This window comes from Cryptotermes secundus, unplaced genomic scaffold (assembly GCF_002891405.2).
Source record: "Cryptotermes secundus unplaced genomic scaffold, Csec_1.0 scaffold1548, whole genome shotgun sequence".
Lineage (NCBI taxonomy): Eukaryota > Metazoa > Arthropoda > Insecta > Blattodea > Kalotermitidae > Cryptotermes > Cryptotermes secundus.
In genome coordinates this window covers 82043-97053 of record NW_019721017.1, presented here as the reverse complement: position 1 = coordinate 97053, position 15011 = coordinate 82043, and the positions used below count along the sequence as shown (strand labels likewise).

Sequence of the window (15011 nt, the reverse complement as noted above, 5' to 3'; positions counted from 1 at the left end):
GAATGTGCCATAGAATGAAAGTGATGGATGAATGGGACACGACTGGATCTTCTGGCGAGCTGAAAGGAAACCGCTCGAGACGAGCTTTGTCTTAAGAGGGGAGCGGATGTACCGGACGAAGAATAGTCGCTGCAAGAAGAGTAGCCGCAACAACAGGAGATGCTGCAAGAACAGCCACCGAGGAAAAGGAACGGGGATGCACCGTTAGGCTATTCGGGACGAACAGCCTTAAGGAGGGAGCAGTGTGACATGTTGACCCCTACCTCCCCAGCGGTACGTGGCGGTAACGTAACGCTCGCGTTCTTACGGTAATAGGCGAGTTCCCGCCCCGCCACTCCCCTCCGCGGTGACGTCACCGAGGGATATCGCGGTCGCTAGACAACGCGAGTCAACAGCGGCGACGTTACGATAGTAACAGCGGTTACCTCCGCTAGCGTTACATAGCAACACAGCGCCAGGCAAAAAGGGTGCCTATTACGCGGCCGTTTTCCGTATGGTCCGATCGAGGCTACATGAGGCGCAGCGAAGGCTATTTACAGTCAGTTATAAAGTAACAGTCGCCGAGTCGAGACGTAAAGTCAACCAGTCAGTTGTATTGTGGCATTTTTCAGTGTACTAATTGTGAGACTGCAGATAGCAGTAATCGTAAATCTGTAATTTGGGTGATTGTATGAGCGAATGTGAAATAAAATTCGCGATATAAAATACATCGTGAAGTTATTCGTCGCGTTATACCCCGCGATACGCGACAATATATATGTGTGTGTGTGTGTGTGTATATGTGACTGTGTTGTAATTCTTGCATTCCTTCTCCCATTACATAATGTGCCCAGGAAAAAGATGTTTTGCCTATGGGTACAATTCCGTTCCTAGGCAGACAGAACTTAAATTCTACAAGTTTCTCAGGAATCCAGCATAGTGTATCTGTAGCTTTGGCACTATACAATTCTGAATATAACAAATCTCAGGTAGATGGACAGTGATCTGATATACCACCTAACCTGTCCCACTTTAACAGAATGCTACCTGAGAAAGCCTTACCAAAATAAGAATGTGGATGTGCAGTGACCTAATGTCAAATCTTAATAGCCTAACCTTACTTAATCTGCCCAAATGTGAAAGTGGTTGTGCAAAATGATACACAGTGGTCTGATTCGACAAACTAACCTAATCTAACTTAGATCTACTGTAACGCATAATATAGTAGTAGCACAACTAATTGAAGAACGACAAAGTTCAAAATTTTTTAAAACATCAAAACGTGCATATAGTATGTCAACTTTGTTTACATTCTCCCATGGTCTAGTGACGTACATATTTGAAGACTGTAGAACCTCCTAAGTTTGCTTATTCATGAAGCTCTTATCCTCCACGTCCCTCTGATCCGCTCTGAACGCAGCCTGCTAATAGCATTAAGGTAAGGTAAAGTTGTCCCAGTGCTTAACTAATTAAGCACTATGCCACGATGGCGTATGGGGGAGTGGATGTATAAATCCACGTTTTCATGATTGGCACTAGTTGGAGGTGAGTGGTCTGCTTCTCGCCTCAGCCACATTGCCTCTCAGGGAAGGAGCCCCAGGTACCCATTGGTTAGGAGGCTGGGTGGGCCCCAGAGCCGGTCTGGATAACATGAAGAAAATTCTTGACCCTACCGGTACTCGAACTCCGACCTCTCGGTCATCCAGCCCATAGCCAGTCGCTATATAGACGATATGAACCGATACCAACTATGCAGTCCCAGCGTGAGGTGCTTATCTATACCAGTGTTTCTCAACCTCCAGGCCCTGGCATCAATTATACCGGGCCCTCGTCTTGTAAAAAAGTAATTTACCGGGCCAATTATACCGTGCCCTAACTTGTAAAAAAGTAATTTACCGGGCCGCGTTCTCACAAGGGTTGAGGCCCACTGATCTATACGATCTATACTTCGTACCGCTTCGTACTGCGCGCCCTGCGCACCGTAAGTTTGTTTTTAATGGTTGCCGAACTAAGTAAGAGGCTCGAGAGGTGGAGAGTTTGTGCTACGAAGGGAACTGAATTTACATAGGAAAGTACTGTAGTTGTGCTGATGTCTGTGCTTGTGTTGTTAACATAATGGAAATTGCTGGTGTTGGTTCATTTCAAAACAGATGCCGACTTTGTATATCTGAAGCGAGATTGAGTTTAAAATTGTTTGAAACAGAGGCCAAACGCTTGAACATAATCAACAAAATCAGGATATACCTTACGATACAGGTAAGTGTAATTCGAACTGACAGAAGGTATGGCAAACACTGCCGTGATTAGTTGTACATCGTTGTAATTATAACTGCATCAGTTTTGTTTTTATAAGGAACGCAAACGTAAATATGGAAGACATTCGGAGGGTTCGGAGACAAATTTTTCTCGCATGAATGGCTTATGATTTTCAAAGTAGGAGCTGTAGGAAACGTTTAAAATCTATACGCTAAAGTTCAGAATACGGTGGCTGCTGTATATAAAACTTTGCCTTGAGAAAGGTTGTTGCTTTCGTAGCACAAACTTCGGCCGGCGAATGTCACAGTAGTAAGTACTTAATGTCATGGCTTTTGTTGGGGTTATAGTATGGTATATGATGGCTTTAAGTTAGAACTCCAGTATGGCGCAACGAAATAGATCAATTAATGTCCCAAAGTTTCATATCATAGAGCCGGGGTAGCGCAGTCGGTATAGCGACTGGCTAGGGGCTGGGCGATCGAGGGGTCAGAGTTCGAAGCCCTGTATGGTAAAGAATTTTCTCCACATCGCCCAGACCAGCACTGGTGCTTAGCCAGCCTCCTATCAAATGGGTACCAGGGCACTCTCCCCGCGGGTAAAGCACCTGGGGTTTGAAGCTGTCCACCCACCAGCAACTAGTGCTGAGGTCAAGAAAATGTGGATCTATATATATCCACACCCTCATACACGTTCATGGTGTAGTGCTTAATTAGCTAAGCACAGAGAAAACTTGACCTATTATGGCACAGTAAACGCTGCATCTCTTCTTTCCAGCTTACACTTTCTCTTATGTATGATGATAATTCTGTGCTGCTGACATTTCTGTGTAATTACATGCACAGGCTAACATACTCAGAACCTGCCCAATTCATGCCATTTTTACACGTGAAAGCCAGAAAATGCAGTGACTAAAATTTTCGGAGCTCTTGTAAACATGATAATGAACTTTGGGTTTCATAAAGGTCAGAAATTTTGAACCAGCTAAGCAGATATTTTCATCTCGTGAGGTACCTTGCTGCATGGAGTTCGTTAGTTAGTTTGTACAGTAGCCCAATATTTTATCCTGGCTAGTGCATGTAATCTTAAGATCATTCAGGAGCAATGAAAATTCAAACAGAAATGTGACTGTTGTTAGAAGAGATGACAGGGATCCAGTATCCTGTTCCACAATATGTGAAACCCTGCATAAGGTTTTTGTTCCACAACACTGTTAAAGATATGGGAAGCATATGTATGTAAATATTTATATAAAAAAGCAGTAATTAAAATAATATACAGGATGATTCACTTGAAGAAGGGCCCCAAATTAATAATTATAAATCGCACAGTAATTTATCAATGAAAATGGAACTTGGCAACTCTGTGTGCTTTGCATCATTGACCTGTTATCTTTCTGCCTGGTTCACACCATTTCCATTTCTATTGCTACCAAAACTGCTGTAATCCCTCCTGCCATGCAGGTTACAGAATTTATGAGCTTGAAGTATTATTCTAAAGGGTTCTGACGATGGTGGATAACACACAGAATTACTGGGTTTTTGGACTTTTTCCATCATCTGGAATTCTAGAAAATAGAAAACACAATGCTTCGGAAACTGGATCTGGTTCCATCTTCAGGTGAGGAAGGAAGACACCTACTCAGTTGGGCCCCTTAGAGAGTGCTAATCTCAATCACTGGCCCTTTCCAAGGGGCCCAACTGAGTAGGTGTCTTCCTTCCTCACCTGAAGACCAAAACAGCTCCAGTTTCCGAAGCATCATGTTTTCTATTTTCTAGAATTCTGGAATAAATACACACAGTGTATTTGTGTGTTTTGTATGATCCTCACAATAAACATTGGTTACTTTCCTGAAGATTTTTTTATTGCTAGTGGGGTGGGACTAAGTCCCTTGTACTGTGGCCACTTCTGGCCTATTGTACCAGCACCAAATGATAGGTGAGGGTGATTGTGGAGCAATTGGTCGAATGAAAATTGGCAAGAGAAACCGAAGTACTCTGAGAAAACCTGCCCCGGCACCACTTTATCCACCACAAATCCCACTTGACCAGACCCAGGATCAAACCCGGGCCACTGTGATGGGAAGCCAGCGACTAACCGCTTGCGCTATGGCGCGGCCCTGAAGAATGTTAACTGCTGGTCTTTGTAATGGAGATGTATTGTGTTCTCTGTGAGATAGGAACTGAATTTATATACACTCAAGCTCTGAAAGTCATGGGATAGCATTATGTAAATTTATTTTTAAGTTGCTCCACCGTCCCTTGACGGCTTGGGAATGTCCAGACCTGTATCGGTTGTTAGGTGTTCTCTTGTGAGTCAGGTTGAACACCAGTCAGTCTGCTCATGGCAAAGCAACATGAATTATCTGAGTTTGAACGGGGCATGAAAGTGGGTACGAGATGGATGGGACATTCCTTTTCCAAAGTTGTACAGGCATTCAGCGTTCCTCGATCGACATTGTCACGTTTGTACCATGAATACCGCATGGAAGGCATTACCACTCACTGTGAACAGCACATTGGCCGACCATGGGTGCTTAACGATTGTGACCTGCGGCAGCTAGAATTTTCCATGGTAACAGACATGCAACACTGACTGAAATCACATCCACACTCAATGCAGTAAGTACCAGACGCATATCCAGCAGTTCAGTGCAGCGTTCTTTAGCTTCCATGGGATGTAGGAACAGAAGCCCCACATAGATGAACTTCAGGTTTCAAAGAGTTAAGCTGTCATATACATACTAGGTGATCAGACAAGAAGAAAAGTTGATAAATCATAATAAGGCAAGTTGCCCTTTCAGCAGGGGGCTTAACAGAGCAGTGGCTATGAAAGTAAGTTAAACTGTCATCCAATTTGTGTTGCAGGTCTCTCAGCATGATGGGTTGCCACAACAGATCTGTTATGAGTGTCTCTCCCGCATTGAACTATTCCACAGTTACAAGCAATCATGTCTGGAGTCGCAGCATACACTAAAGCACTGGAATTTGTTTTGTGAAGGAGGCGAACTACAGGTATAAATTACACAGAATGAATGCATAATGGGAAGCATGTGTCTGTGTGTGTGTCTGTATGTTTGGTCTGAAAAATTACTGAAACTGAACAAGTTGGTGGAAATAGTAACTTTTCTCTGTTTTGCCCATTTCAGAGCTTGGCCAAGACACCTGACTGAGGTTCTTGTTGTTTTCCTCAGTTATTTTATGCAAATCTGAGGATAGTACCTTAAATTGGGCCATGATTGTTTCCTTCCACATCTTTTCCATTTCTTTATTCGCTTTCATCCAGCCATTTAATGCGGGAGTTACAGATAGAAATATGTAATATATGACAAATAAATAAATAATAAAATTCTGACCAATTTGTATTTTAATTTGGCAGTGCAGTGGATTGGACAAATTTGATGCATGTCAGGATTTGTTAAAAAAATTACAAATGTTGCCACTCCAGTCTCAATATATTTTTTCCTTTCTTCTTTTCGTCATCAAGAATAAAAATTACTTTACATCTAACACGGATATTCATGATATTAATACCCGCTATAATTATAATTTATACTTACCCTCTACAAATTTATCAGTAGTACAAAAAGGAGTGCTGTTTTCTGGAAGCAAGATTTATAATCGTCTTACCTTTGAATATTAAATTGTTATCTAAAGACGTTAAGCAATTCAAATCTTTATTGAGAAGCTATCTCACTGAACATGCATTTTATAGCATTGATGAATTTTACAAAACACCTTCCCAATGAATACCTTTACATTATTTAGTTAATAGTTGTAACTTACTTTTATTACCGTATTTGTATTAATTCTATGTAAAATTGTTTCAGATGGCTACTGTAAGATTTATGACATGTATATGAGATTTACTGTTATACTATTGTTTTATACTTATTGTTTTATATTGATAATGACCGTCTATATCCTATAGGTCAGTTGACCTTGTGTGGATTAATGGAATATAATTAAACAATAATAATAATAATAATACATTAAAAGTGTATACTAGAGGACTTAATTTTGATGAGTACCAGATCAGGTATATAAGTTTGGCAGCCATATTTCAATTTACGGATAATGGTTTTATCATCCAGAAATGTAGGATTATAAATTCTTCAATGCTGTGGTGTTGGTTATTGTATTTTAATTTATGGACAACGGTGTTGGTATTTCAAAGTTCAGTGCTCATCCAGGTGGGCCGCACTCATGTGTTAGAATGATGCAGTGCGCAGCTGGTGAAGGTAAGGCTGGAAAGTATTCATATCCACCTGTCAATATTGTTCGTTGTAAGACTAGACCTTTGTGTTGTATGGTGCCATCCTAGCTTGAAAACAGACAGCACATTAAAAAAAATAATAATAGATCTTTATAGAGGGACAGACAATGAGAAAATTTCACAATCAGCAATATCACAATATCAGCAAACTGAGTATCACTCCTGCTTTATGTCTGGGTGTTCTGGGTTCAAGTCTGGACCCAGAGAGTGGCTGTCCTGACTGAGACTTCTGGTGGTTTTACTCTGGCTCTCCAGACAATGCCAGGATAGTATTTCAAATTAGGCCATGGCCAATTCTGTCCACATTCTTTCTAGTCCCATTATTCATTAATCATCCAGTCATTCCACTTTATGTAATCTGCATTGCCATTGTGGAATAAGCTGTAGATAAACACATGAATAAAACAGTTGGATAGTTAATGCAGACCTTAGAAGAAAGAAGAATATAAGCTTCTGAAACAGAATACTTGTAAGAAATGCAGAGTATATGATCAGGTCTCTCCCTAAGACCCCACACTAGCACATAGTACTTGTGCGCATATCACTGTTTTCTAAGGCATGCGACTATACCTGATTTATTTATGGTTTGTTTTTACAGTGGTAACTCTATTTATACTAGTTGCATTAATATAGTTCAAGTTTGTTTTCTTTACTTTCAGGAAGATGTTTTGAACATAAATATTACATCAGAATCTGTAAAAGATAAAAGCGATGGGCAGTCAGAAGTAGCCGAGGCACAACCCACTCAATCATATGACCAGTTACCAAAGAAGAGAAGTATCATCGTTTCCCCAAAAAGCAGAAACAGTCAGTCTTGTCGAGCTTCACATAGGATATCAGATCACTTTGAAAGTGAAGGAAATTCTGTTGGAGACTGTGAAGTTGAATGCAGTGCAACAGACAAGAGAGCAAGAAGGTTGAGGGACAGTGCCTTCAGCACTGCAGCTGAGCATGAATTGGCACAGGTGAGGGAAAGAACTACAAGGAGTAGTGCCATATGTATGTGTTCTGTATTGCACAGTAAGAAGGAAACTTCTGTACAAAACTTCAGTCCACCCTCTGAACAGAACTCAAAAACATTTGTACAGAATTGTAAAACACATAATATGGATGTTCCTGAACATTGTTCTCAGGTCAGCATAGAAATGCAAACAGCTCCTTCAATGTCCTCATCAATTCAGAGTCCTTCAGAATCCACCTCTGGCTCTGTAATGAGATTCCTGGATTCAACATTAGAACAGTATGAAAATGAAGGCAGTTCTGTTTCAGATAACAAAGCTGAATGTGAGGTGACAGACATATCAGCAAGAGAATTGAGGGATGGTGCCCCCAGCAGTATGGCGAAGCAGAAATCAGTGAAGACAGTGGCAAAAACAAGAAATAGCAGTCCGGTCTCTGTGGATTGTACTCGTATATTGAGTGGTAGCAAGGAAGCTTTGAGACAGAACCTTGGTCCACTTTCACAGTACAATTCAAAAGCTTCTGTACGTAATCAGAGATTGCAAACATATTCTGCAGGAAGTCAGTCTGGAGTGAATGTACCCATAAAAAGATCTCTCTCAATGTCATTACTAATTCAGAACCCCCTGAAGGTTTACACCAGCCCAGTATTGACATCTGATATGACATTAAACCAAACTGAAGGGGTTAACAATTCTATTGTTGATGGTGAAGATGAATGTGAGGTGTGTCAGACTGCAGGGAGAGAATCAAGTGGCAGTACTTCCTGCACTGTTGCTAAATGTGAGTCACTTAAGAATGGGTTGAAGAGAAAGAATAAAGGTCCTCTCTTTGTGCGTTCTGTACCCTTCATTAACAGGGAAGCTTCTAGACAAAAGTGCACTTCATTGCATAAGTCAAGAATTTCTGAACAGGATCAGAGAATACAAATAGCTACTTCTGGAAATCACTCTGTGGTGGACATGGCTATGAGGGGAGGAGGCAGTGTGTCATCACGAATTTATGATGCTCACCCACTAGTAACGTTTCCAGACTCTGTAGTGAAGGAATTGAACACTGATCGCTACTGCCATATCACTAATGATGCCAAAGATCTAGAAATGACAAAGGGGCTGGAAGAACAGGAGAAAAATGTGACACAGTCTGAAAATGAAGTTGTTAGTTCTGCAGGACAGAATGAATCTGTGCAAATGGATGTAAGGGCAAATGGTGAACATGTGAACTATCCATCAGTGCAAGCTCTTTTGAAAATCTTGGAGTCTGATGATGACAGTATTTCAATTGAATCAGACATTGAGAATTCTCAAGTTGGAAAAATGTTAGCTTATAGTATGTGTAGACCAGCAACACCTGGTCCATCATGTAGAAGGAAAAGCAGCAGTACAGAATGTGACAGAGATCTAACTACTGCGTATGTTAAAGTAGAGAAACTTTCAGAAAAGAAGAAAGGGACTGTGTTGAAGGTGTGCGGTATGGTGAAACTCAAACCTGCTGCAAAACAGACTCAAAAGCTACAGAGAGGTTCCAGCAAGAAACAAAAAATACAGTCCAATCAGTACAGGTGAGTTTAGTGGGTGATTTTTTTCTGCAACACTGGAAGATGGTGGAAATTGTTGTAATAACTTGGAAAGAAAAAAATAAATGTTGTATATGACTGAAATGAATTGTTTTCCATTCTTTTTTGCAAACCCCACTTCTACATCACACAAATTAATTTGTTCAAAAATTAAAAAGAAAAACTTTGGTATGAGAATATGTAAAGCTCATGCCATCTGTTGTTCCTGTACACAAAGTAGTGGAAGAACTTTGGAATGGCAAACCATCCAGTGTAAACAAGTTTAATATACTGTAAATAATCCAGTGTTTCAGAATTACTGGGTTTTTGGACTTTTTCCATCATCCCGTATTCTAGAGACTAGAAAAAGCAACATTTCAGAAACCGGATCTATTTGCATCCTCAAGTGAGGGGGGAAGACATGCTCATTTGTGTCCCACAGAAAGAGCTAAGGAACCCAACTGAGTAGGTGTCTTCCCCCACACATGAGGATGGAAACAAATCAGTTTCTGAAACGTGTATTCTAGTCTGTAGGATATCAGACAATGTAAAAGTCCAGTAATTCTGAGTGTTATACACCATCATCAGAAGCCATTAGAACACCTAATTATGTGTTTGTGTTGCCTTATGTGTTTATCCTGTTGGCGCCATCTTCTGAGGCTCTGCAATACACATAAATACAGTAAATCTGGTAAAGTTATGGGGCTGGTGGAAGAAGGCTTCCAACATTTGATTTGTACATGAACATTATGGTGTTGGAAGCCTTATGACAGAGGATATAAAAATATTATGGAACACCTATTCTATATGGTGACCTGGTATAGTTTGTTGCTGAATTCTGTATTATTTAGTGTTGTAAGCCTGAAGTGTATCATTATTGCACATGTATTGTCGTATGTAATGACAACGTGTGTGCAGATTATCTGGTTGAGTGTTGCATTGTCGTATGTAATGACAACGTGTGTGCAGATTATCTGGTTGAGTGTTGCATTTTTCTGCTACCCCAGGCTTGTAAAATCCTGCTGCCAGCCTTGTAGTACCCGGTGATTATAAATCCCCTGTTCTTGCTGCTACTGCTACTACCCCATGGTTGTATTTTAAATGTATTGATGGAGGAAAGTCTCCACACATCTCTATCCCCCACAATCTTCCTTTTTTATAGCTATCCAGCTGTTTTCTCTCTTTGTGGCATCTTCCAGTACTTTTCTGTCTCCTGTTTTGGGTCATCCCATAGATCTATTTAATTTATATTTTAATTGTAATGCCCTCTCTTTTTGTATCCATTCTTTTTATATGACCCTACCATTGTTGTAATTTCTCTTCCAATTAATCTTCAACCATAAGCACTATGACTATTATTGCCCTTTTCTGGCTCCGTTGGCTTAATTGGTTCATGGATGATGCACCCTTCCTATGAGTTCACTTAATCCTCAATCTAAATATTCTAACTCTGAAATTTGATATCCATTGCTTTAACATAACCCTAATGGTACCAAATGAAGAGTACAACTATTGATAGTACATGTGGTATAGTTTTCTCCAGTCTCTTATTACTGTAAATCTTATAATACTTTATTTTGCATCTCTGCAGGTTGGTGAAGCCTGTTGAGGATGAGACAACAGGAAAGGTGCGTTACAAGTGCCTTAAATGCGGCAGTCTGTTGTCACACAAACATTATATCAAGGAGCATATGAAGATTCACACAGGTGACAAGTCGTTTGCTTGTTCCACATGTGATCGGGCTTTCCGCAACAAGTACATGCTCAAGGTACATCATATGTTGCCCCACAGTCTGATAACTTGTTAAAGTAAATTCAAACTAAGCATTATTTACTTTTTTAAGATTACTATCGAGATAGAATCTTGTACTATGAAGATAGACATTTAGTATTTTTCTTCCAGACTGCATATAGTCATATCCCAGAAGAACTAATCTTTGTACTTTATTCTGAATGCATTAGAAAAGAGGATTAAGGCTGCAGTAAGATATAACTCTTTATCTGGATAAAAGATAAGACTTCTTCAAGAGAGCTTTAAGAATTTGCTTAGTTTTTATGCATATTAAAGTAACAAAGATACATGGTACAGTCATTAAGTTCGTGGGCTGTGGTTTTATCACATCATATTACAAAGTATTCACATACACTTACATAGATCCACTATTTGCCTAGTTTTTGACAGAACTTTATGTTCGCCCATTCTTCAAACTGCCACATTTTTTATTTCTGCCACTTGCATTTAACTGCAGTTCACAATAGAGGCAGTAGTTCTGCTTACACTGTTTGCACACAACTGCCTCTTGCTGTGACGAGAGATGAACTGACAGGGCATCAAATTGTGCCTCAACCTCTCTGCTCTAGTGCACTGCAACAACACTTTGCAGGCAGTCCACGAACTTATTGACTGTGGTAGTATTTTGAGGTACAAAAGCTGGTGTGGCTTTGTCAGTATAGTGACTAGTCAACAGGCTCAACAGCTGTGAAATTGGGGTTTGATTCCTAATGGGCAGAGATTTTTCTCTTTTCCCAGTGTACAGCAGTTGGAGCCACGACCCTGATGACTTGTCTCCATCTTGTTCTATGGTTAAGAAAACAAGGAGCTATACCTTTATTCCCTTATTAGATTTATGGCATGGTGCTTTATTTAGCACAGGGACAAATTTACCTTTACATGCATGGGCACATAGAAATTTTGTAAGGATGAGATTTATGACTGTCATTGTCCAGTTTTGGGTTGCCACAGCAATGAATTGTCTTATTGAATATTTTGAGAATGTCCATCTGGTATTCTAAAGAACACTAAAAACTATTGTTCTTTAGGATGGTGGACAATGGACAAAGTCCTACAAACGCAGTAATTATGTTATACACCATCATCAGAACCGTTTATTATCTACTTGATAGTCCGACGTTAACATGTTGCGTGAATATAAGTTGTGTAGTTGGGAAAAGCAAGTGAGCAGTATTTTATTTTCAGTGTATCATGCCTATTCTGTTAGTATTGACTATAATTTGGTGTAATGCGAAATGTAGTATGCTGTGTAAAGGATATGCTTTATGATCGACTATTTGTGTGTGTTATTCATAGGAGGTGACAGTAAGAGCTTCAGCATATAATTCAGTAATATGTGGGACTGGAAAGAAATACACCCCCCAAAGGTGTCTCCACCTTGTCGTGGTGGTGGAGCTTGCGTGATTCTGTGACCTGCAGAGCTATGTTGGCAGTAGTACTACCAGTAGGGTCACCCATGCTGGAAAGGTCAAAGGGTAGAGTCCAGACTAAGAGAGATGCCCTAGTCCTCCAGTTTGGGGATTAGGCATGAGGTTAACAACCTCATCCTGTAAAAGGAATTTTGTTCAGAAACCTAACAATGAGCCTCAGGTCATCATGCGTGGGTCCATTCTTTTGGCAGCATGCGTTGGTTGTGGAGACTGGTTGTAGAGGAGGTCAAGGCTCACCCAGGGCTGTAGCACTGAGTGGTAGGTAGGTAGGAAAGGAATACAAGAGGAAGTATGAGAAGTTAATATCACGGAAGCTTATATAACAAATGACAAGACATCCTCTTCAGTTCCCAGCAGATGTTACACTATTGATATTTAAAATTAGTTTGGTGACCAACACTGAAAATGTGATAATTTTCTGTGTTTCTTATATTGTCCAGGGACTGGTTCAATTGAAAATGTTAAAGATTGTGATTGGTGACATGGCAGTCATTTGACTGATCTGTTTGTCCAGAGTCATATGGTTGTACATCTTGCTGAAAAGAATTTTGAGTGTGATGTGTGTAACCACCGTTTTGTGGGCACGGAGCGCCTGAAGCGACATATGAGACTCCACAGGAACAAATCATTCGTCTGTCCCATGTGTGGGCGTAGCTGCACCCAGAAGCAGTCTCTTCAGCGTCATATGCGTGTCCACACAGGAGAGCGCCCGTTCAAGTGTGAATTCTGTGATGGAGCATTTGCAGATCGAACGACCTGGATAAATCACAAACGGATTCACACAGGCGAAAGGCCTTTCAAGTAAGATTGGAATAACATCAGTATGGTATACTGTGTTCACAATATAGTCAGTACTTTGGAAACACTATGTAAATCCACTGTTCACTTAAGAAAATTTGCTTGCCCTTACATTTTGTCTGGCAACAGATGTTTCTTTGATTCTTAACTCTATTTCTTTCAGCATTTATTTCATATCTTCCACATTGAGCGAAGCATGACGACATACACATAATGCCCATACAAGGAAGTGTACACAAATAATTAACAACCACAAGTATCATATGACTTCATATCTGGGAACATGTGTACATAGTACTACGCACAGCAGTTTCCATAATACATCTACACATCGTACTCCTGGACACTATGACTTTCCACAATGTGTACACTTAACAACATGGATCTGCCAACTAGAACTTAATAATATAACTGCACATTATATTGGGCATTTGAACCTTGGAACTTGATATAATTTTTAATACATCTTTCAATACTTAATATAAAACTGTCAATATATGATATATTTTTAATATATTTCATATGTATACTTTTATTATATTTTATTTTACTACTTACGAGGGGGTACCCAAAAGAAACCGAACTTATTTTTTTTTAACTTATTTATTCAAATTTTAAGCACAAACCTCCAATCCCCTTCAAAGTACTCTCCACTTACACTAATACACTTGTCTAGTCTTTTATTCCATTTTTCAAAACATTGTCTAAATTCATCTTTTGAGATGCTTGACAGCGCCTCCGTCGTTTTTTCCTTTCATGTCTCTTTTCATTCGAGGAAACAAAAAAAAGTCACAGGGCAAGGTCGGGTGAGTATGGAGGGTGAGGAACAGGGGTCATACCATTTTTGGTCAAGAATTGTTGTACAGACAATTGTGAGCAGGGGCATTGTCATGATGGAAAAACCAGTCACCCGACTGCCACAAATCTGGCCGCTGAGCTCCAAGTCACTCCCGACAGCTCCACAATTTCTTCAATGGTCCGTCGTTGATCTTCCTTGATGATTTCACGAATTTTTTCAACATTTTCATGTGTTCGGGCCGTGGAAGGACAGTCAGAACGAGGTTTGTCATCAATTGACATTTCACCATTTTTGAAACGGGAAAACCACTCAAACACTTGAGTTTTCCCCATAGCATCGTCCTTGTACGCCGTTTTTAACATTTCAAGAGTTTCTGTTCCACTTTTCCCGAGCAAAAAGCAGAATTTCACCGCCGCACGCTGTTCACGAAAATCAGCCATTGCAAAAACGACGATCACACAAAACAGTTGTCACTATAAACTCTGCCGAAACTAGTCCTTACCTTCTGAAGCAACGGTAGTCGGCTTATCGACTCAGGAATGTTAGCTCTATGCGCTCATAGCGGCAAAATGCGGTACTACAAAAGCTCTGCCCACAAAAAAATTAGTTCGGTTTCTTTTGCGTACCCCATCGTATATTGTAACTCAAGGCACAATCTCTAGTATAGAGTATCACATGTTGCACCAAATATGGATCTGTATTAAGATTTCAGTGACCCTGTACATATTCATTACTGCCTGATAATGGTCCCATGAAGACTGAAACATGTAGCAAGAAATAAATTTCAGTCTATAAAATACTGATTGATTATAAAATCATTTGTTGTGGCAAAGACTAACATTAACCATATATATATATATATATATTTCATATGTTAATAATTAATTTCATATTATTGATTATATAACTGCAGTAAACTGCCAGTTATCTGGAATGTGTAGGAAATGGGATATTCTAGTGACATGAATGTGTTGGCTGCATGAAAAAACTTAGAGAAACCCATTTTTTATGCAGTTGACACACCTTTCCAATCTTCATTTAATTTAATTTTCCTTTTCAAAGTCGAAACAAAATCATTTTATTCTTGGTTTTTGTTTGTGAGTCTTGCAAAGTGATGTAGCAGTGATAGGTGGAAGATTTTGGATATACTATGATGCAGTCACAGAAATT

General features: G+C 39.9%; 1 protein-coding gene across 5 annotated transcripts in view; it reads left to right on the top strand.

The window, feature by feature from the left end:
• Positions 1-1954: 1954 nt before the first annotated feature.
• LOC111875307 (facilitated trehalose transporter Tret1) overlaps positions 1955-15011 on the top strand; it is a 45927-nt gene continuing 32870 nt past the window's right edge. For all 5 annotated transcript variants that reach the window (XR_004514186.1, XR_004514185.1, XR_004514187.1 and 2 more), the window contains exons 1-5: positions 1955-2235; positions 5100-5246; positions 7167-9028; positions 10614-10791; positions 12759-13045. Coding sequence is in view for 2 of the 5 variants with exons in the window: in XM_033755778.1 (XP_033611669.1) it covers positions 2095-2235; positions 5100-5246; positions 7167-9028; positions 10614-10791; positions 12759-13045 (2615 nt within the window). In the remaining 3 variants the exon portion in view is untranslated. The remainder of the gene's footprint in view (positions 2236-5099; positions 5247-7166; positions 9029-10613; positions 10792-12758; positions 13046-15011) is intronic.